At 42.5% G+C, this 22984-nt stretch overlaps 1 protein-coding gene across 1 annotated transcript in view; it reads right to left on the bottom strand.

The window, feature by feature from the left end:
• Positions 1-439: 439 nt before the first annotated feature.
• Positions 440-22984, bottom strand: part of CYRIA (CYFIP related Rac1 interactor A) — a 103139-nt gene continuing 80594 nt past the window's right edge. The window contains exons 4-12 of the mRNA XM_080917297.1: positions 13876-13997; positions 12678-12783; positions 10506-10642; positions 9980-10057; positions 9696-9812; positions 9524-9603; positions 7430-7556; positions 2985-3055; positions 440-774 (exon numbers count right to left, since the gene is read on the bottom strand). Of these exons, the coding sequence (XP_080773423.1) occupies positions 711-774; positions 2985-3055; positions 7430-7556; positions 9524-9603; positions 9696-9812; positions 9980-10057; positions 10506-10642; positions 12678-12783; positions 13876-13997 (902 nt within the window). The 3' untranslated portion in view covers positions 440-710. The remainder of the gene's footprint in view (positions 775-2984; positions 3056-7429; positions 7557-9523; positions 9604-9695; positions 9813-9979; positions 10058-10505; positions 10643-12677; positions 12784-13875; positions 13998-22984) is intronic.

The raw sequence follows: 22984 nt of genomic DNA, 5'->3' as shown, positions 1-22984 counted from the left end.
GATATGCACTTTTCTCAATCCTCCTGCAAGAAGCCATCTATCTATCCCATCGCCTCATTAGCTGATTAAAACACTGACAATTTTCCTCTTGCAAAAACTAAAAGGCAATGAAAGGGACACAAACCAAGACAGAAGGAGAATATTCAGATTAATAAACCACGTGCCTATAGAAAAGCTGCACGTGAGGTTTGCAGGCAGTGGGAAGGGGGCGGGGGACGTGCTGAGCCCAGAACTCTTGTGCTCTGATCCCCACATGCAGCTTTCTTAAACTTGGATTCTTTCTCTGCTCTCTGTCAGGGTAACAGTTGTTTGTGTTTCTTGTATCTGAGCTGACACAGGAAATCAAGTACTTTGTGTTTCTATAAATTATACTCCAGAGAGATAAAACATCTAGAATTAAAACAATATCACAAGCGATTAAGAATTTCTGTTACAGGTATCGCTGCTACCAGACTCCAGCCGCCAGGGTCGCAGTTTCCAACTGGCCCCCAGAGAAAGGAGTTTCGCTTCAGACATCAAAGGTAAGGCTCTCAAGTCCAGGTATGCTCTGCTGGGTTGAATCAGTCAGGATACAAATCAAGGTCCACAGATCTCAGTGACAGGAGGAGATGGTTATGTAAATGCACAACTATTAACATCAATCTGTATTAAATTATGTAAACATATACATCTTCTGAGGTCAGCATAGATCCTCCTCTCAGAGCAGGGCTCTACTGAAGCATCGCTCGAATCTGTTTGGAAGTTGATTCATCGTTCAAGTGCTTTGTAGTGAACCTGAATGGGAAAAGAGAGCTTGAACTCAGGGCTTGCCCAACTGAAATTTGTATATAGAACAACAAGGGCTCATTTCCTTAGACAAAGATCTGTATTTGGGTGTCCAGTCTGTTTATTCTCTGTGGGTTTTTGATTTGACTTTGGTTTTGACATTGCCCTTGCTCTGTCCCCCACAATGGCCTTCAAACTCATGGAAATCCTCTTGTTTCAGCCTCCCTATTTCTGAGATTATGGGTACACACCACAATGCCAAGCTTCTAATCAGCTTTGGGATTTGATTTCCCTGGTGATCATTAAAGTCATTCTAAAAATACCCTCATGAAATGTTTACACAAAGGAGACAAAACTGATCATGTTTCTGGGAGATAAAATTCACAGCACTTAGTTCAGAAGCTTGTCCTTTGAGGCTGACCAAGTGGAATCACATAATTCAAATTACAGCATCTAGAAATTTAAACATTGATGCCATTCTACTGTGGGGGCTGTGCTTACCTCAGATGCCACCAGGGGGCACATGTGTAGGTATACAAACAAAAGTGCAATCTAGAACATCTCATTCATTGCTCAATCTTGTGTGCAAAGAAATGTTAAAAGAAAGAAAGAAAGAAAAAAAAAGATCTGTAACAAAGCTTTGACCATATGTCAGGCACTCTGTGTAAGATTCCATTCCAGTCAGACATATCTCTTTACATGAGGTAAGTGACTTGATTTCATAAGTGAGAAGGCTAAGGGTCACAGAAATTCAGCAACTCACTCTGAATCTCACAGCAGATGGTTTTGGTTCATGAACAGTGTGTGACTTTTGACTTGAGTCTATGTCTGCTGCCTCAAAAGCCTACACTCTTTCCAGTTGACCACAGATCTCCAAGAAATACACATTCCTGTACTGGGCTGGGGCTCATGACTCAGAGACACAATGCTTCAATCTCTAGGATATTTTGGCAGCTAGAAAAAAAACTGGAAAGTTTCAGAAATTCATAAGTTAAAGTCTTCTTAATGAATATAAAAAGCCAGCCTGGCTTGCTTCCAACCTCCGCTGGAGGAAACCTAGGATTCAGGAGGCTCATAAGACACACATACTCTCAAAGATGACGAATGGCAATTCAGAAAAATAGCAACTTCAGTGTCTTGAGACTGATGATGCCTTGTCTATTGAGGGAGGATAATAGGTGAGCCATGGGTCTAAGGGTTGCAGTGCTTGCATCTGATGTGACTGGAGGTGGAACATTGTATGAAGAAATGAGTTCAGCCTCCCTTCTCTTAGACTTACCCATGTTTACTGCATGTATTTATAACATTGCATGGGACCGAAGGGAACAAAAGGCTAAGACATCAGGGTCCATAAGACTTCCTGATTGAAATCCTGCATAAGGATGATTTGTGCAGTTCAGCAAATTCCTTCGGATGCAGCATAGCTAAAAATAACAATCTCTTCCTTGAAGTGGATTAAGCAAATGTATCCTTGGGAAAAGTGAACAGTGCCTAAGGAGTAGAAATAAGCGACAGCTGGAGAAATGTTCAGACATCCAGTGGTGAATAACAGGATCTCAGGTTCTCATCTCTGAGAGCTGTATGTGGGAGCTCCTTGGGGAGTCAGGAATGCACACACACACACACACACACACACACACACACACACACGAGATGCTTGAGCTTCCAGGCCAGTGATTTAATTTACTTGACCTCCACCACAAAACCAGGGTTGGGAGAAGACTGGATGCTTTCCTTCTCAGGAAACTCCACTTCTCATGGCCAAGTGTCATGTCTGAGACCCGTGGGGATACTCAAATCCAGATATAGATCCGAACTTGGCCTGTTACTATTATGACATTGAAAAGTTATTTGAGCTCATATAGCTTCGTATCGTGGTTCACACCTTTCATCCCAACACTCAGGAGGCAGAGAAAGGCAGATCCATAAATTCAAGGTCAGCCATGACTACAGAGATTTTTCCAGCACCACTAGGGCTAAGCAGAGAAACCCTGTCTCTAAAACCCAACACCTTAAAAGAAAGTTGCCTAAAATTCTCCCATCTGTAAAAAATGAAAAATGAAAATGATGCTGACCTCCACGCCTTGCTAGGAAGAGGAATGATGTCAAAACAAGTGAAGGGCTAGGACTGATGGGCCGGTGCTCAGGCACGAATACCCGAATCTGCAATGGTCTGCAAGGACACCTGCTCTGTCAGTCTACCCAAGAGATGAGCTCACCTGAGAGCATTCAGCAGCCCTTCCACACTGTCTGGGGCCTGTTCCTTCAACACCTTTATGCAGCCTTTCATCTGGAAGAAGAATGTACAGCATTTTGTTACTACCCTGGAAGTCTTATCCACAGTGGTATCTGTCCATACAAACAGCTCCCAGAAGCAGCGGCACATGCAAATCATGAAGAAACTTCTCTATTTTCTCAGGATGGTGAACCATTCCTCTGGGCTCTTCAGGAGTTCTGTTAGACTGCAATCTCTATTGATTTCCATCCTGTGCCACAACTGGACGTCTCACGCACTTTGGGGAGAAACATCTTGCCTTGTATTCTGGAGCTCAGACCTCAATTGAGATTCACCACTAAGCGTTCTACACCCTCAGTAATTGAATACTTTGTCTGCTAAGGATGTTTTATTCCTCTTTAAGCTGTCAACTGTCACACCCTCAGTATATTGTAAAGTCTCAAGTTCACTAGCCTTAGAATATGTGTATGTATGTGTGTGTTTGTGTATGTGTGTGTGTGTGTTGCATGCATGTACAGATCAGAAGGCAAGCTCAGTTGTCATTTCTGAGGGATTGTCAACCCAATTTTTGAGCCAGGAGCTCTTTGCTTACTTGATTTGCAGAGTAGGCTAGGCTAGCTGACAAGCAAGTCTGAGAGATCTTGGCCATCTCTGTTCTCCCAGGGCTGGGAAAGCAATCATGTCCAAAACAAATGGTTTTCTTACAAAAAAAAAAAAAAAAAAAAAAAAAGGCTTCCGGAGACAAATTTATCCCTAGTGCTTGCAAGGTAAATACAGTCCAGACTGAGCTATCCCTGTGGCTCCCAGGAAGTCTCTTTTCACCACACTGTCCATACCAAAGAAAGTCATGGCTACTTATTTGTGATCCCAATATGGCTTTGTTCTTGTTAGGTAACTCTCAATAGCATAGTCCCCAAGTGAACAATTTGCCTCTTGCACTAGACCAGACACTCCTAGAAGTTGATGTCTACACTGTCCTTGAGAAGACCTGACAGAGGACAATTGTAAAGAATGTGAACCTTATAGAGATTGAATGCCTATTTTTTACCCATGCTGATTTGAATTTGCATGAAGTTTCTTAAGTTTCTAAGTTGAGGCCTTGGAATGAAAATTATCTAATTGTGCCATGAAAAGTAAAATTTATATAGATCTTGTTATTTTATGCATATCCTAGAGTGTCTTTCTTCTCCTTCAGAAAAAGCAGAGATCTTTCTATAAAAAGTAGTCACTGATTTTAATCTTGGACATTCACGCAGTGTGTGGGCATCTGATGAGTTTGGTTATACCAACAGCTCCTTGCAGAATGGTAACTTCTCAACATCTCCCATGGTTATGCTTATAATATGCAAACATTTTATGGTAACAGCTTGATAGACCCAGCCAATTGCTGAAGGTTGCCTGGACTGAGAAGCATGTGGAGGTCACGGAAGGTCGTGGCCAAATTTGGAGAGAGGCTACAAGTATGCCAGTTGTTTGCCACCTTGGGTCTGTGATGGCATCAAGCCCAGAGATGCAGAGAACTTTGTCCTTTTTAGAGCTGGGAGTCTAGTGGGAGGAGAGAGACAGGTAGCTCATTATCACTGTGTGATAGGTATTCTTGTGATGACATCCCAAAGGGGCAGTGAGAGCAGAGATGGAGAAGGAGGCAGAAGTGCAGTGGGTACTCTGGAGGAGTTTCTAATTCTATTTCAAGATGATAAAAGCCGTGGGTGTGAATAACAAGAAACTGTCAGAAATGCATTCAGGGCTAGAGCCAGTGTGGGTTTAGCAACACAGTGGGAACTTGGAGGCTTTTCCTTGTAGAAAATACCCTTGGCAGGTGTTAAGCATTGCATAAATACAGTGAGTATAGAAAATGACAAGAAGAAGCAAAGACAGAAAGAGGAAGACAGTGGAAAATTCTCAGCATATAAGAGGTGGGCTAACAGTGAGATGAAACACAGCTGGTGAGGATGGGGGGGTCAGTCCTAGTAACTTATGGTGATAAGAAAGGGGACACAGGCAATTTCTAGGATCTGAGGGTGACAGCTCTGTGTTTCTTCTAGCTTAGATACTCAGTGAGTAAATAAGACAACATCTGAAAAAGGTTTAGTGAGGGAAAGATAACCTGTGGTTGAGAACTACCATGCTTCATGTGTCATAGCAAGTGTGGCCTGGAGTTATGGGCAATGTTTTGGCTGGGCATAGAGGTTAAGGTATGATTTTCTGGGTATCACGTGAGAACACTACTTCATCCCCACCTTTTCTGCCACCATGACTATCACCTGGTCTCTAAACAGCTCATCGCCTCTGTGTCTTGGTGATTTTGCTCTGACTCTTCTTTCGCTCTATCCTCCTGAAAAGAAGTCCTTGGTGGCCTACCTCAAATGCCATGTCCTTGCAGACTATTCTCTCCCTCAACTGGATTTTAGAGCTCTCCGCCCATCTCTTCTGCAAACCAGACCTCACTCTGTGCACATAGTACCACTTCAAGGCCCTTGTGAAATGTCTTGAGGTCTTATCAACCCAGGGCCTATAACTGGTGGTTTAGAAAGAGAGACCTAGAAGGACAGACCCACCTTGCATGCGTCTGATTCCCAATAAGCCTAAACCTTCTTAGAGGCACATGCTTCAGAGGTCAACATGTCCAAGCCTTTCTTAATCTGCATTAATCAACAGACTTGAAAACCAATATATTCTTTGGTGAGGATAAAACAGATTCAGTAAGTAGTATAAAAAGCCACACTGCGTAGAAATCGCGGTGACAAGGCTGGGTAGATGGCTCAGTGGATAAGGAAACTTGCTATGCAAATATGGAGACTTTAATTGAAATCCGCCAACAACCACATACAAATGTCATTTCTGGTTGTATGTGCCCATGACCCCAGAACTTCTGGTTTTGAGATAGGGAGGTACCAGGAACAGACAGGCCAGCCAGCCTAGTCAAATCTGTAAGCTTCAGGTTGTGTGAAAGAGCCTGCCTCCAGAGAAGAATGAGAAGACTAGCCCAGGGAATCCTTACATCTTCCTCTGGTCTCTGCAGGAGTGTGTGTGGGCATGCAATCCACAGAGCTATGTTAACACACACATCCACAAAATCACAAAGAAAAGGTTAGGGGGATAAAAGCCTCATTTTGACCAGAATACTTTTAGTTGTTAACTCTGTGGCAAGTTAACAAATGGTCAAACCCGAATACCTCAGGCACTAAACTCAACTCATAGTCACGTGATATTTAGAGTTTTTCTGTAGCTACTCAATCTGTAGTGTAAAACCCTTAAGCCCCCACAATGAATACAATCAACCTTTTTTACTGCAAGGTGGTCATAATATACTCCTTTGTAAATGAAATATATTTTGAAATAGCGCATATGGAAGATTCTAATTTGCTAGGCATACCTACTCCTCAAAATACAAGGAGCTGTATTCATTTCTTTCTGCTTCCTAAATATGAATGCATTGTACCAGGTTGCCTCTGGGTCCAGCTGCCATCCCCCAGTGATAGACTGTACCCTGAACTGTGAGCCAAAATCAACTCTTCCGGAAGTTGCTTTTGTCAGGGTAATTAATCACAGCAATAGAAAAAGTAATTAATACAGTGTTATAGGCAAATGCTGGCTTAAGGCAGTAGTATTTTATTCTAAATGTTGGCTTAAGGCAGTAATGTTTCATTCTACAATCAACAGGAAATCAACTGTAGAATCACGAGTTTCCAAAGGTCTCTGCATACGCATTCAAGCTTTCTCTCTGTCCTTCACTCACACGTATTCATTGACTAGCAGCTCTGTGGGGGCATCTATTGGCATCAGGCACAATTCCTCAGAACATTAGATACCCTGACCATTCATTTTCCCTATTCTTTCAAAAAGGCTGAAGTCTATGGTAATGTTACAAACAAACAAACAAACAAACAAAAAACACCAAATCAGTAAATGAGCTGAGGACCAGAGGAAAAGGAAGGCACTTATGTGGGGCACAGGAGATGTGCTTCAGGGCACTTAATGCAAGAAGAACAGATAGGATGATTCAGGGGAAAGCAAGTGAGGTACCATAAGAAAGGAGGTTGGTAGGTCATTTGGTCTTTGAGAACTATGTCTTGTAACCTCAAAGCTCTCAACTCTAGAACACACAGAAGGTACAAACTCTACAACACAGAGATGGTATGAACTGTATAAGGTACAGAAGGTGCACTGACAGGGAATATGGGATGGACGAAGGGCATTGTGAAGATACAGGGGGACCACCTCTGCCCGTGGGAGGCCAGATGTCTCCTCCTAGCCACGTGAGAAAAAGTGCGCTATTACGAAAATATTTGCCAAGCATTATTTCCAAAGTATGAATCTTGGAGAGGGCTTTCCAGTGAGAGCTGGAAGTCAGAGGAAGGGAAGGAAGGTCTACCCGCTGGCATTCAGGGCTTTTGTGTGGAGAGGGCATTGCATGAGTATTCTTACATCAATCTTGGATGTCTTGCAGAAAGCTCCCACGGGGTGCACATGGTCATAGAGGATGATGACCCCCACCATCACCCTCATGCAGAACATCAGTGTCTCCTCACTTGTAAATCTGCTCCTGTACTCCCTAAAAGAATAAAAACACATAGTCAAGGCACCACTCATACATTCTGAGATCTACAACCAGATACTACTCTACCCCTCCACCCCACCCCCAACCCCGGAGAACTCATCCAGGACCTGCAACAACCAGGTTAATATGCTCTTGAAAAGACCCAAGATGATAATTTCTCTTGAATCTATCCAACCAGCAATTTAGTGCAAAAATACGGTAAATTAGAGGGCAGTAAATTCCCTTCTCTGCTTCCCCTCAGCAGCTAGCTCACCAAGTACATCAACCCCTGCCCATCAATCCTGAATATTTTATAGCCAGCCCCTCTGGCTGTCCAAGATTATAGAGAATAATGGCTTCATTACAGAGAAAAAGAAACAGGCTCATTTCTACAGCAGCTCTCTCGGCTCCAGCTGAAGTCTCTTCCTTTGTTAGGAAACAGGCTGCAGGTGAGCTTGGATTGGCAGATATCTCAAAGAAATTATGTGCCTGGGAGTTATTTGTGGACTTTAAATTTTGCTCACTTACCTTGATAGGGGCCCAGATGATTGTAATAATTTAGGCCAATGCTAGAGACATTTTTAGCATCAATTTCATTATGAATTAGCACCACAATACAGACAATTACTATTTCTGTCTTGAAGTAAATCTTTACTTTGGTATAAAGGAGATATTTAAAATTAATACCCCTTTATGGGGCAGGAGAGATGGTTCACCGGGTAAAGCACTTGCTGCACAAGGGAGAGGAAATGAGTTCGGCTCCCTAGTGTCTATGTATGTACGAGGCATGATGGTTGTGCTGGCTAGTTTTATGTCGACTTGACAGAAGCTAGAATCACTGGAGAAAAGAAAGCCTCAATTGAGAAAATGCTTTCATGAACTTGGGCCTTAGGTAAACCTGTAGGGCATTTTCTTGATTAGTGGGTGGGGCCATTCCTGGGCAGGTGGTCCTGGGTTCTATTAGGAAGCTGGCTGAACAAGCCATGAGGACCAAGCCAGTAAGCAGCATCCCTCCACATCCTCCTACCTCCATGTTCCAACAAACTTCCGGTCTTAACTTCCTTTCACTATGAACTATAGTGTAAACTGTAAGCAAAATAACCCTTTTCTGTCTTGAGTTCCTTTTGGTCAGGGAGTTTTATCATAGCAATAGTAACCCTGGCTAAGACAGTAGCTCGCCTACAATCCCAGCTTTTGGGAGGCAGAGATAGGGCATTTCTGTAGCAAGATGACTAGCCAGCCTAGTCCCACCAGCCAAATCTGGGTTCAAATAAAAGACATTGCCTCAATGTGCTGTTAGAAAGCAATCAAGGAAGAGATCCACAGTCAGGCCTGGCTTACACACACACACACACACACACACACACACACACACACTCACACTCACACCACATATATATGCACCTGAACACTTGAGTGCATATGCATCTACAAACACACATGCATACACATATACATATGAATATGAACACAAGCATGAACATCATACAAGTACATACATACAAATATATAAGAGGATAGAAATCCTTTTATGTTTGGAGACAGTATTTATAAGGTGCTTGTAACACTTTTGGGGTCCTAAACACTCTAGAGAGCAGATGGCATAATGGGTATTACATTGAGTATCTGGTAACAATTTTAGAAGAAAAAAAAACAGACTGTGAAGAGAAATTGGGGAAAATTACTTTTGCAATGTTATATCATATCTAGCCCATCTCTCCATTCCTTTGCAAGTCCTGTAGCATCAGACAAGCTGTAAAAACTTTGTGAGGCCAATGAGTCATCAGGGCCTCAGCTATTTCAGCTGTAAAATGGGTATAACATTGACAATGACTACCCTCTGTTCCTTATGAAACTGAAGTAAATGCTGTGCATGGAAACATCAATATGACATCTGAAAAAGGGCATGCCACCACATCTCATCCAAGCAGGTCTTAGCTTGGTGAACACGTAGCCACGCTCACAGGTCTGGTTTCACTTACGGAGTCTCCAGCATGACTTTACAGACACTTGTCATCGTACTGAGGCAGTCCGTGGTATTCTCTATTGGCAGGGTTTTATTCTAAATGGAGAGACACGAACACACATTATTCCTACTAGCAGCATGCATGTGGGGGAAAGAGAGGACCCTCTGTGCTGTTCAACCTCACTTACTTCGGAGACAAAGTGCATTGTGGCATTGCTAAGAGTCTTCAGCATGGGCGTGGCTTCTGCATAGAAGAGGGACATTCGATTGGCCATCTCATTGTTAACTTCATTCTCAATGTCTAGCTGATGAAAACAAGACAAGATACAGTTGCTAAAAACAATAAAAGTCACTATCCCTGCAAACCAGTTACAGACAAGGACTCTGCCTTCTCTCTGTGCCCTGGCATATTCAGAAGCCAAAGCAGTCACAGAGTGGCCATGGTCCCAGCCATGGAGTCAGGGGCACTCACATGCATGTTGTTAATGCGGTTACGACTTATTGTTCTTCGGTAGTAACTGAAGTCATTCTGAATAGCTGGGTTCCTCATCTGAAATTCAGGGGCGAAAAAAGAAGGTTAGCTTCTAGAAACAGGAAGGGAGTAACATCGGGAGCTCAGATATAAGAGTCTGTAAACGTGGCAGGAAATTTCTTTGTCATCCAAAAGCCAGAGCAACAGTTAAAAGAATAAGAGCTCCAGTGTTCTGAAATATCTCCTGTTCTTACAATCGGCTGCATTTCAGAGAAAACATATTTGTCTAGTGAGGAAAAACACTTAAGGGTTTTCTCTCCACTCACTTGACAAATTCCACATTTCTACATGTAAGGCATCCTCTTAGGTTACTCTGAGCAAAGCAAATGCAAGTATTCACCACATTATAAGCCTCCTTGGGGAAGCTGCTACATCTTACTCGACCAACCCCACTTCACAGGCTGGGCAGCATAGCCATCAAACAATGGTACCCAATTGATCTCTCTCAGCAAGTGTGAGGCCTGACCTTCAGCTCATCGAATCGAAGAGTAAAATGTAAAATTTCTGCAAACTCCTTTGCCAGGGCTTGCTCCCGTTCCAGGTGCTGGGTTGGTGTATAGGGCGGACATGTCAGCGATTCCAATAAACTCTGAAGTGCTTTTTCTGAAAAAAAAAAGGAGAGAAAGAGAGAGACATATTTTAGAGGGGCCAGAGACATCCTTTGAAAGCTTGGTGCCAAGTTCAAGTCAACATTCGCAGACACGACCTGTGTGGCTATTCCCTTTCCTGTGTTTCCAAAGCTCAGTTCACTTAGTGGTTTCAACTCCTGAGCCTTTTAGAGAACCAGGAAGAAAGGTATGTCACTCATATGATTCGAAAGCCAGATGAGTGGGTGCGAAGGTGCCATCAGTAAAAGGTCTGCTGTGCAAACATGCAGACCTATTTATACCTATAGCACCCAAAAAAGTTCCCCTGGTATCAGGGTGCAGGCATGTAACTCTAGCTTTGGTGTTGGCAGAAGAGTCGGAGCTCTCTGGGACCAGGCAGTTTAGCCAGTCAGTGAGCAATGGAGGCAGATACCAGTGTCCTTCTTGACTCTGTCCCCAAGAGTCCCCAACACATGGACTTTCTGATCTTCTTGTTGTGCGTGTCTCTGTTTCGACGCTCCCAGGATATTTCTCTACAAATCCACCACCATGTTTACTTTAGATATTTTTCTCACAATAATCTCATCCCTCCCATTTGCTCATTTCTGATCATTCTCACTCCCTTTGCTTTCATATTATTTTTTAACAGTGGAGTCATTTAACGAATCCTTTATGGCAGGGGTTGATAAGCTATGAGCCATAGGACCAATCTGGTCCACTGCCTTTTTTTTTCCTTTTTTTAAATAAACATAGTTTTATTTAAAAGGTAGATATTCTCATCCCTTCCTATACGGGATAGGGCTACACTGGTATTGCTACTATGATATAAAATCTAGTAAAGATAAGACAGTTCAGAAGATAAAAATATCTACTGTCTCACATGTTACAGGAAAATCTGACACCACTGCTTTTATGTTGTCCTCATATGTCTTTAGCATCCTTACAGGGACTATCTCAAGACTTTGTTAGGCATCCCTCCAATGGGCACACACCATCTTCAGAGGCAACAAGGTTTATCATAGCCTGCTTTGATGGATGCACCTTTCTCTGTCTGTTGAGGTAGAACCCAGCTCCTTGGAATTTCAGCTTACCACCTCCAGATGCATACCAAGGAAACGGAGAATTTGATTTCTCGTCCACCCGAGAGTCTGAGGCAATATTCTTTGCTTGTGAAATCTGTTTGAATCACCTCCTTAGCTGGCCTTAACATTGAGTGTTCTCAATAACATGGCCATGGTTTTCCTCTTACAATGTGGCACTTGTTCTAGTGGTAAATTATAGCAGAAATTGATGACTACTCTTTCCATTCTAGATAGTCTATATTAACAAATACACCTCCAAGTACTGGCAGTGATTACATCACACCGCTGTTGGCAGAGAGCCGGTTTGCTAACCTCCTTTGCCTCTACCCCAGCTTCTGTAGAGTCATCCCATTTGCAGCTTTACTTGTTTTTAAAGCTAAAGTAAAAATGTTCAGTTTATTTTATTACATTTTATACTCAGGTAATGAATTTATTTGTTTATTTATTTATTTATTTATTTGTTTGTTATTTAGTTATTTGTAGGGAGTAAGGAAATTGTGGCCTCAGATAAATTCTATCCTCCAATTTGGTTTTTACTAAGAACTGAGACCTGGGCTAAAGTGATGGATGCCTCAACAGTTAAGAACACTTAATACTCTTACAGAGGACCAGGGTTTGGTTCCCAGAACTCTCACAGCAGCTGGCAACTATCTGTAACTACAGTTTCAAGGGCTCTGAAACCCTCTTCTGGCCTCTGAAAGTTTGTCAAAATGGTGCCCCTAAATGCCCACACCCATACATGCACATGAATAACAGAAATAACTGTTTAGGAAATGAGATCAGTAAGCTTTGAGGAGCAGATGAACACAGTGACAAAATGTCAAGAGACCACGAGCCAGAACAGGTCCTCAATGTGCCAATCAGTCACTTCCAGAGAAAGCATGTGGTAGATTAACAGGAACAGGAATAACAGAAATTGGGCAAAGAAAGAAGTCCCATGTGGACCATAAACTCTAAGTATACACTCACCAAGGCGAATGGAAAATTCGTAAAACCTCTTCAGCCTCACCACCAGAGGACAGACTGCGTTCCAAGCCTTCTCCTGAAGTTGAATGTCATTGGGATTTTGAATTGCCTACAGGAGAAAAGGGTGGTGGTGGTGACTTTTCTCTTTAAGAAAAGCAATAAGCCTACGTCAAAGTACCTTGAACAATTTTAGTTTAAAAGATTCAATCCCTGGTGTGCTTTGAGAATTAGGACCACCTCAGTTGACAGTGATTATCTGGAAATTTTCCCAAAGAGCCCATTTCTGAAAGCAGTTTCAACACTTGAGTGTAAAGCTAATGCTTTCCCTGTAGATCTTGTCTCATCTTACTTTGCTGTGTTCTTGAGTAAAAATATACTGGAAGAGGAAGAGACAAATCTCTCTCCATTAGCACTTGATTTATCTAAAGACTGCTCATTATAAGGAGTAGAGGCTGAAGCTATTGTGCATTTTCTATGATATACATTCTGTTCTTGCCAGTCTGCAGTAATGTCTAGACTTAAGGTAACCCTGAAGTAGACAAGCCACATCTCAGTAGACCTTTTCTCAGTAGCATCCTGACACCGGTATATTCTCATGAGAATGGTGGCAGAGGCACACGTAGGTGCATGTGTTCCTAAATGCATAAGCACAACTTGCTCAGTACAAACACTGTCACCCCTGACCAATTGGTGTGCTCATCCTTGAAGAAGACCACTTTTTAATTATGCTCAGCATTCTTTTGGACTTGGCTATTGTCTTATCTTACTTTTTTTTAACCTCAGAAGACATGAACAAGATACTCTCTTTAGAGCAGGTGGTTTCTGGTTGTCATGTGTGATGCTATTGGAATCACAAAGTTTTGTTTGCACGTTTCCCTAGATCTCATGACTCAGAGATTTATGGGCTTTGTGTCAATATTGCCCTTACAGGAAGTAATCTACTGACTGGCATTATTGGTTAAACATGAGTCCCATATAATTCTACTTTGTACTTCAGGAGGTACTAAGGTTATTATTTAATCATCATACATGTGCATTACTCTGTCTGTCTGTCTGTCTGTCTGTCTGTCTGTCTCTCTCTCTCTCTCTCTCTCTCTCTCTCTCTCTCTCTCTCTCTCTGTGTGTGTGTGTGTGTGTGTGTGTGTAATGTTTTCCTTTCTCCTCAAAGGGTTTAGTCAATTCAATAATATCACTGACTTACATCTCGAATCTCTGGTCCTGCACCTTTGTAAGCCTGGAGGTCTGTGAGGATGCTCTCAGAATCTTGGAGGACAGCACTGATCTGGTTCCATATCTCTCGCTCTCCTTCTGTAGGCTGGGCATCTAAGTGACAGAGAAACCAAGAGGCTGCTGTTTATGAAGAGCTCTCAAAGGCCACAAACAATCATTGCTATCAGTTCTTTCTCCAGCTTTGGAAGTGTAATACTACAAGCTGTTAGGAATGGAAAAAGACTTAGTTCAGAGTATACAACAATCCTTTCATATACATTAAATCTAGTATGATCAGATCATCCTAAGTATTCATTTATTAATTGACTTTTACAAAATGCAATTTTGTACACATTGCATGTATATTGGGTAACCGGTGGAGTAAATGTTGTTTGGGGAGCCAGCTTCTATTTAAGGACCTTTTCATTGGGTTTATTCTTCCTTGAAACTAACACTCTCACTATAGTATAAATACATGGGACAAAATGTTCCACCTTAGCCGCTTTTAACTGTAGAAAGCAGTTGCACCAATAAAGTTGTGAATCCTCCCCACCATGCAGCTCCATTGTTTTCCTGTGTAGTGTATGCTTTTTAACCAGAAAAAGTATGGTATATTTCCATGATTGAAAAACCTGCAGACTTGCCAAAAGATTGGGAAAAGATCTTTACCAATCCTACATCTGAAAGCTAGTATCCAATATATACAAAGATTTCAAGAAGTTAGACTCTAGAGAATCAAATAATCCTAGTAAAAATGGGGTACAGAGCTAAACAAAGACTTCTCAACTGAGGAATGTTGAATGGCTGAGAAGCACCTAAAGAAATGCTCAAAATCCCTACTGATCAGTAAAATGCAAATCAAAACAACCCTAAGATTCCACCTCACACAAGCCAGAATGGCTAAGATCAAAAACTCATGTGAGAGCAAATGCTGGTGAGGATATGGAGAAAGAGGAACACTCCTCCACTGTTGGTGGGGTTGTAAACTGGTACAACCACTCTGGAAATCAGTCTGAAGGTTCCTCAGAAAATTGGACATAATACTACCTGAGGACCCAGCCATACCACTCCTAGGCATATAGCCAAAAGAAGGTCCAACATCTAACAAGGACACATGCTCCACCATGTTCATAGCAGCCTTATTTATAATAGCCAGAAGCTGGAAAGAACCCAGATTCCCTTCAACAGAGGAATGAATACAGAAATTGTAGTACATATACACAATGGAGTACTATTCAGCTTTTAAAAACAATGACTTCATGAATTTCTTAGGCAAATGGATGAAACTTGAAGCTATCATCCTGAGTAAGGTAACCCAGTCACAAAAGAACACTCATGGTATGTATTCACTGATAAACAGATACTAGCCCCAAAAGTTTGGAATACCCAAGAAACAATTCACAGACCTTATGAAGCTCAAAGAAAAGGAAGGCCAGAATATGGATGCCTCCCTCCTTCTTATAAGGGAGAACAAAACACTCATGCGAAGAAGTAAAGGTACAAATAGAGGAGCAGGGATTGGAGACAAGATCATCCAGAGACTGCCTCACCTGGGGACCCACCCCATATGCAGCCACTAAACCCAAGCACTATTGCTGATGCCAAGTAGTACTTGCTGACAAGAACCTGATATGGATGCCTCCTCAGAGGCTCTGCCAGATACTCATAGCTAACCATCAGACTGAACATGAGGTCCCCAATGAAGGAGCTAAAGAAAGGGTTGTAGGAGCTGAAAGGGTCTGCAATCTCAAGGAAAGAACAAAAGATCAACTAACCAAACCCACCACAGCTCCCAGGTACTAAACAACCAACCAATGAGTTCACATGGAGAGACTTATGGCCCAAGGTACATATGCAACAGAGGATGGCATTTTCTGGCATCAATGGGAGGAGAGGCCTTTGGTCCAGCGAAGGCTCATTTTCTCAGTGTAGGGGAATGCCAAGGTGCTGAGATGGGAGAGGGTGGTTTGGAGAGGGAGTGCCTTCATGGAGACAATTGGAGGTGGAGGTGGATGGGATTGGGGGAAAGGGGATAACAGATGAAATGTAAATACAAAGAATATCCAATTAAAAAAAAAGAAAACCTACAGACTTGAGTATAGATTTTAAAAAAGAGCCTCCTTTATATAAATTTCTTTTATCTTGTATATTTATCTATTTTCATATTTATACTCTGTATTTATGTTCATTTATTTATACTATATATTATTTTTATATAGTTATATACATATTTTTATATACAAGTCAACCTTAAAGCTCACATCATTTGGATCTGATATAATGACTCAGCAGGTAAACGCACCTGCAGCCAAGCCTGAGTTTAATTCCCAAGGAACTGCAGAGTAGGAGAACCAACTCCTGAAAGTTGACCTCTGATCTCCACATGTATGTTCTGGCACACCCTCTTTCAAATAAATGAGTTTCTTCTTCTTCTTCTTCTTCTTCTTCTTCTTCTTCTTCTTCTTCTTCTTCTTCTTCTTCTTCTTCTTCTTCTTCTTCTTCTTCTTCATCATCATCATCATCATCATCATCATCATCGTGGGTGCATGGCAGCAGCATATCATTTCAGAATGCTGACATACAGAAAGTGCCAAGACATCCCAATATATTTATACATCCCATATAAGACTAAGAAATTTGTAGAGTCTCTTGAGTATTCATCAGTGTAAGGAAATGCTCTTAGTAAAGAAAATCCATGAAAGTAGGAGAGGCTAGTCTGAAATAAGAAAAAGGTCCACAGAAGTAGATAGGACGTTTGCACAGGAGTAGATAGGATGTGTGCACAGGAGTAGATAGGACGTGTGCACAGGAGTAGATAGGATGTGTGCACAGGAGTAGATAGGACGTGTGCACAGGAGTAGATAGGACGTGTGCACAATAGTAGATAGGATGTGTGCACAGAAGTAGATAGGACGTGTGCACAGGAGTAGATAGGATGTGTGCACAGGAGTAGATAGGATGTGTGCACAGGAGTAGATAGGACGTGTGCTCAGGAGTAGATAGGACGTGTGCTCAGGAGTAGATAGGACGTGTGCTCAGGAGTAGATAGGACGTGTGCTCAGGAGTAGATAGAATGTTTCTCAGAAAAGACACCTAGGGAGTTCACTGTCAAAAGGCTTGTTCTGCTAATCTTTGGTTTTGACTGTGTTGCCCAGAAAGTGTGTGATGTGTTCAGGTTCTGATAAACAAAGGCAGCACTCTGACAACCAACGTGCTGTCTAAGCTCTGCAGCCAGTTCACACTCTGTGGCATCTCTGGAGCTCACACAAATTCTTACTCCCCAGAAGCATTTCAAGGAGGTGGCAGAAAGAGGCAGCAAGGAAAGAACTTGGCTTTCACTGCCCCCAGAACTGCTATGAATCCGGCCAGTTTCTGGAAAATGATGCCACTGCTCAGGGAAAGAGGTACAGACATCAGGTCATGGAACTGTTTCCAGGTATTTAAATCCTGACAGGATGCTGTCAGCAGATTTCATTGCCGAGTGAAAAGGACAGAGTTGTATGAAACCTGACGCTCCTCTGACCGAACCTCAATTTTATTTAATCTTTCTACAATACAAAGGGCAGATACTCCAATTGTGTGAGGTGTACTAGTCACTAGCAGGACTCTGGGGTGTCAGGAATACATTCACCAGGCAGGGGATGGTAAAGTGAGCCCTGGCTGAGTGTGTGAGCAGGGGAGAGGTGATACCAGATAAGCCCAGAAAAGCTTCAGTCAAGCTCCTGAGGAACAATACCCACAGCGACTTGAGTTTCAGTCTAATCTAGTCAACAGGTCATGCCAAAGACAGAGAAATTGCTGGTTTCCATGGAAATCAACAAAAGGAAAAGAAAATTGATAGACTAGGAGGGAGCTAGTTGGGAAGAACAGAGGGAGTTAATGGCAGTGAGAGGGGAGTAAGAAAGGAAAATGGGGGTGCTATGATCAAAAGAGACTGTGTGTATTGTGTGTGCATGTGTGAAGCTGACATATTAAACAGAGTAGTAACACCTGAAAATAAGACAGAAAATTATAAACCCTCATGGGATTTCTGGACACCGGGGAAATTTTTTTTTCTAGAAACAAAACAACATCACTTAGGGAATGAAGAGGTACTAGGTTCACACAGGTTAACCAATGATGAATGTGGCTGGGCAGAAATTGGAGAAGGCAGGTGTCAGAATGGTGGCGGAGGTGGGAAGGAGGTCCATCAACAGGGAGGGAACAGTGCAGCCAAAGGTGGTTGGAAGAAACACAGCTGGGCCAGGAGGGGAAGAGGTGTGAGAAGAGGTCAGAGGCTGACCCAGGACACCACAGGGAGAAGACATGATTTCTCCTGTCTCTCTGAGTCCTTTGTTTCCCACAGACAATGGGTAAATATCATCAAGTCTGATGTTTTCCATAATTTGAATCACTTCATATGTTTTCCCTTCTTGCACTAGTGGCAGGGGGAAAACACAAGAAAAAAACAAACAAACAAACAAAACCAAACAACTCTACAAAGTTACAACCACCACAACAATAAAACTCTCTCTCTCTCTCTCTCTCTCTCTCTCTCACACACACACACACACACACACACACACAACCCCTACAAAGCAAATAAATATGAACCACTCCAGAGTAGAGAGATCACTCAATGGTTAAGAGCACCGGCTGTCCCTCCAGAGGACCCGGATTTGATTCCCAGCACCCAAACAGTGGCTCACTAACATCTGTAACTCCAGATAATGGAGCTGATGCCTTCTTTAGATTCCTTGGGTACCAGGCACATACTTGGTACAGAAAAACACATGCAGTCAAAATACCCATACCTATAATGTTCAAACAATGAACAATAGAAAAATCAAACAAAACAAAGAAACAAACCAAGAAACATTCACTTTCTCAAATTCAGGAACACACTGTGTTTAAGGTTAAACAAAACCCTCCAGATGACATATTTAGGTAAGGGACAAGCAAAATAGAGTCTGTGTCCAAGATTCTGAAGGTTTAAATAATTCAACAAAATTACACAAGTGTTTGTGGAAGGAGGTGCCTTAAAAGGCGAGAGAAGATGCACCGAATCACCAATCACAGGGACACATCATAACAAGTCCTGAAGGAAGGGTCTTACGTGAAATAGAATTAAAACTAAATGGACTATCAGAGAACAGATAAAATCCAAAAAGCATCCTGTTGTTACTCACTGGACACAAAAGGAGAAAGCTTTCACACCACTTTGTAGAAAATAGAGGAATTTCTTAAGTGCTTTCAAAATAAACATCCTAGAGAGTAGCCTCCAAGTGGTACTGCGGCTGGAGACAGCCAGCTCCTGTCTCCCTGGCAGGTGAAGTGACACTTTCTTATATAAACTGACATGAACATTCTTGTGACCACAAAGTGTTTGCATGAGTGGCTTAGGGGAGGGGTGGGGTGGCATCCTTTCTATGCCACAGGAGGTGGGCTTGGGGTGTTGGGTAAGGCCTTTCTACCTGACAGAAGGGCTCTCCTGGCAGCTCCAGGATGTGTAAACACAGACCTTCAGTCCCCAACCTCCTTCTCTGGGTAACTGTTCCCTTTGGCAGTTTTCCTGGAGTCCCATTAGGAATGTTTGCCTTTTCCTGATTAGGGGGTGGGGTACAGAAACTCAGTCCCTCACTCCTTCTTTCACCAAGGCTTAGAGGTGTGTTGGCCCATTCTCTGCCATAATTTGTTAGTCTCACAGGATAGCCAATTTCCTCCGCCTTCCCTGTTAGTGAGTTGAAGTCATGTCCTCTGCCAGCCAACAGTCAGGCCCCTCAGGCCACCTTGCCTTCTGGGCTGGAATGAGGACTATTTTCAAGGGTTTCAAATCACCAGTGGGGTCAGCTTCTCTGGTGCAGAATGAGAGCTGAGAGAACTCTAACCTCAGTGTCCAAACATCTGACACCATGACAATGTTGTCACCTAAAAAGGTGTACGGACTATGGCTGTGTGCTGCACGTGTCTTTCTTAATGTCTGTCTCATTATGTAAGTGGGAAAGGGGCTGTACGAGGCCAAGTGACATTTAGCATTGTCCCAAGTCTCCATGGAAACCCATGCTTCATCCTGCTTTTAACTCACAGTAAACAAACAAAACAGAATTAATGAGAACTTCGTTCACCATAAAGAGAACTCTGACCGTATTTCTTTCACTTGCTTGCATATGTCCCTGCCTTTGTGTCATGTATGCTTATGAACAAGTGCTGATCGGCAGCTGAAAGAATGACCTGTGTGTACTTTTCACGTGTTTTCAGATGCCTTTGTTGAGTCAGCTCACATGTTTCAGGCTAGTTTTGAACTTACTATCCATGCATATGTATGTTTATGTATACATTGCCATCTGTCTGTCTATCTATCTATCTATCTATCTATCTATCTATCTATCTATCTATTCATCCATCCATCCATCCATCCATCCATCCATCTATCTATCTATCATCTATCTATCTATCCATCCATCCATCCATCCATCCATCCATCCATCCATCCATCCATCTATCTATCTATCTATCTATCTATCCATCCATCCATCCATCCATCTATCTATCCATCTATCATCTTTCTAATGACTGTCTTGAATTTCTGATCATCCTACTTCTGCCTCCCAAAATGCTAAAATTATGCTTCTGTGCCACATACCTGGTAATTCGGGGGATGGAACCCAGGGCTTCAGGAATAGTAGGCAAGCACTCTACCAACTAAGCTACACCCCCAGACCAGTTTGAGGATGGTTGGCTGCTTGCTTTTGAGTTTTGAGCTCTGGATACAGGGTCTACACACTTATTCTCTGATATCATATCTCATGGAGATACTCAATAAACGTGTGAGAAAACAGTGACCCGGTGGGAAAATGTGACAGAAGGTGAAATGTGGGTGCTAGGAAGCAAAGGAACAAATGTGTCATCCCTATGCCGGGTTCTGCCCAATAGCTTGCACACTGTTCCATGCCTGCCATTAGGACACCCACATCCACCTGGGCCCAAACTGACTCTCCCCTTCAACACTAGTGCTTAAATCTCCCATTGCTTAGGGCCTCAGTGTGGCTGGCATGCTACTGGGGCATCAGTTCTGTCTGGGAGAATGAAAAGCTGCTAAAGGTCCACTCTTGCAGTCCTGTAACTGCCTCACCTTGCTTTCTGGGACAACTATGTGGGAGGCTTTGAATACCCTTCCAGCACTCCCCATACTCACACTCAGCTGACCAGATTTTCAGTTTACTGAACAACTAGATGTCGACAAATGACACCTTGAAAAGGACCCTGAAGAATTAGTGGTGGAAAAGGTCAGTGTGTTTAATCCTCCAGCAAGCTGGAGAGCATTCATTAAGAGAATAGCAACTCTGAACTATGCTCTTTGCTTTTCTATTTTTAACATGAAGCTTGACTTTGTATGAAAAGGTACACACACACACACACACACACACACACATATCACATCACACTCATGTATACACATACACAGCAGATACACACACATTCACATATACATGCATACATACATATATATATATATATATATATATATATATATATATGTATTCACATATGCACAAACACACATACACATTCACACCTCTACTCACTGTGGCGTTGGGCCCTCTTTCCAATTGTAGCCAATTAATTTTTATTTTTTTTCTTTTGGTGATGTTTCTTCTAAGACTCACATTCTAAACACCTAATCATCTTCAATTATTTTAGTGAACTGAGAAGAACGGCCATGTGAAGTGAGTGCTCATCCTGTCCGACAATGGAGCTGTAAAAGTCCTTGTGATTTACACAGGCAATTTCAGAAACCAATACCCCTAGGAGCCCCGGAACACCTGTATCCTAGCCATTATGGAGGGGATGATTTAAGGTTCATTTTGGACTCGCTGCTGCATGTGTGGAAACAGTTCATAAGCATCTCGACCTAACCCACCCACGTTTGTTGTCAAGAACTTACTGAATTCCACCTGTCTACAATTTTAATAGATAAACCACCCTTTTATCAGTTAAGACAAAGGATATTACTTTTGTACATGTAAAGGGAATATACTGACCTCTCTTCCTTTGGCTGTAATTGCTAGGGCCAATGCATGTTAACTGCCAATGTTTTGCGTGTCACTAGAGGATAGGTGGGAGGTATCCCTGTGACACTTTGTTCAAAGCAGAATGCTTGGCATTCCTCTGTGCTAATGGGGAAGGAAGTAGTTGCCTTTGTTTGCCAGAGAGATTTTTAGTAAAGCTACCACAGGGAACAGCAGTTGCCACAAACTAGAGAGAGGCTGTCAAAGCAAAAGAGTTATCTCTGTAAATCAGCCAGGGACTTATCCTGTCTTCAAAGGCAGCAGGGACAAGCACCCTTTCCCCCAACAGCCTTCTTAGGCCTGTAAGGACAATCTGACAGAGAAGCAAATTAACCTAAAATAATCTGAGGAGAAGACACAATTTACGAGATGTCTTTGGTCTTGAAGGCAGACCTGGCATTTCATCATGAGGATGTATGACTATCTCTGTGCCCCAATGACTGCTGGGTAAACACCGGAGCGAGGAACAGCAGAAAGGATTTGACCAAGCCATAAATTAAATCTGCAGCCCCTCTTCCCATCCACTTCCTTATTCTCATAACCCCTCCTGCCTTCTGAATAAACTAAGAGACATAAAGAATTACCTGGTGCTAACTTTGGGGATGTCTAATGGTAATAGCCTATAGCAAGATACTGTTTACGGAAGCTGCATGAAATTGCAAAAGTCCATTGGAAAATCTAAGTGGGGCCAGGCTGACACATTTGTTTGGACAGCACATTAGTTATTACACACCATAGTACAAAGATCTTTCCATGGAACAATCACCCCAGGGACTGAACAGGCCAGGGTGGGTGAAGGATAGTGCATAGTTATCTATTTTACCACACTAGCATCCCTAGGTGGAGATGTTCTCTAAGGCTGTTTTGAGATCAGATTTAACACTTATTGAATACCGCCCTCAGGGCAAGCCAGCTAACCTCTCTAAGCTCCAGATTAGAGATCTTGGGCCTAGAAAGGGAAGTTAATAATAGCCCTGTCTGTTTCCTACCTGAAGGGTTGTATGAGAAATTTAGACAAGGTTAAAGGTCTTAGAAAGTTGGAGTATGAAAATG

The sequence above is a fragment of the Micromys minutus genome (assembly GCF_963924665.1).
Source record: "Micromys minutus genome assembly, chromosome: 1".
NCBI lineage: Eukaryota > Metazoa > Chordata > Mammalia > Rodentia > Muridae > Micromys > Micromys minutus.
Note: the sequence above shows the minus strand (reverse complement) of the source record. Positions and strands in the feature narration are given on the sequence as shown.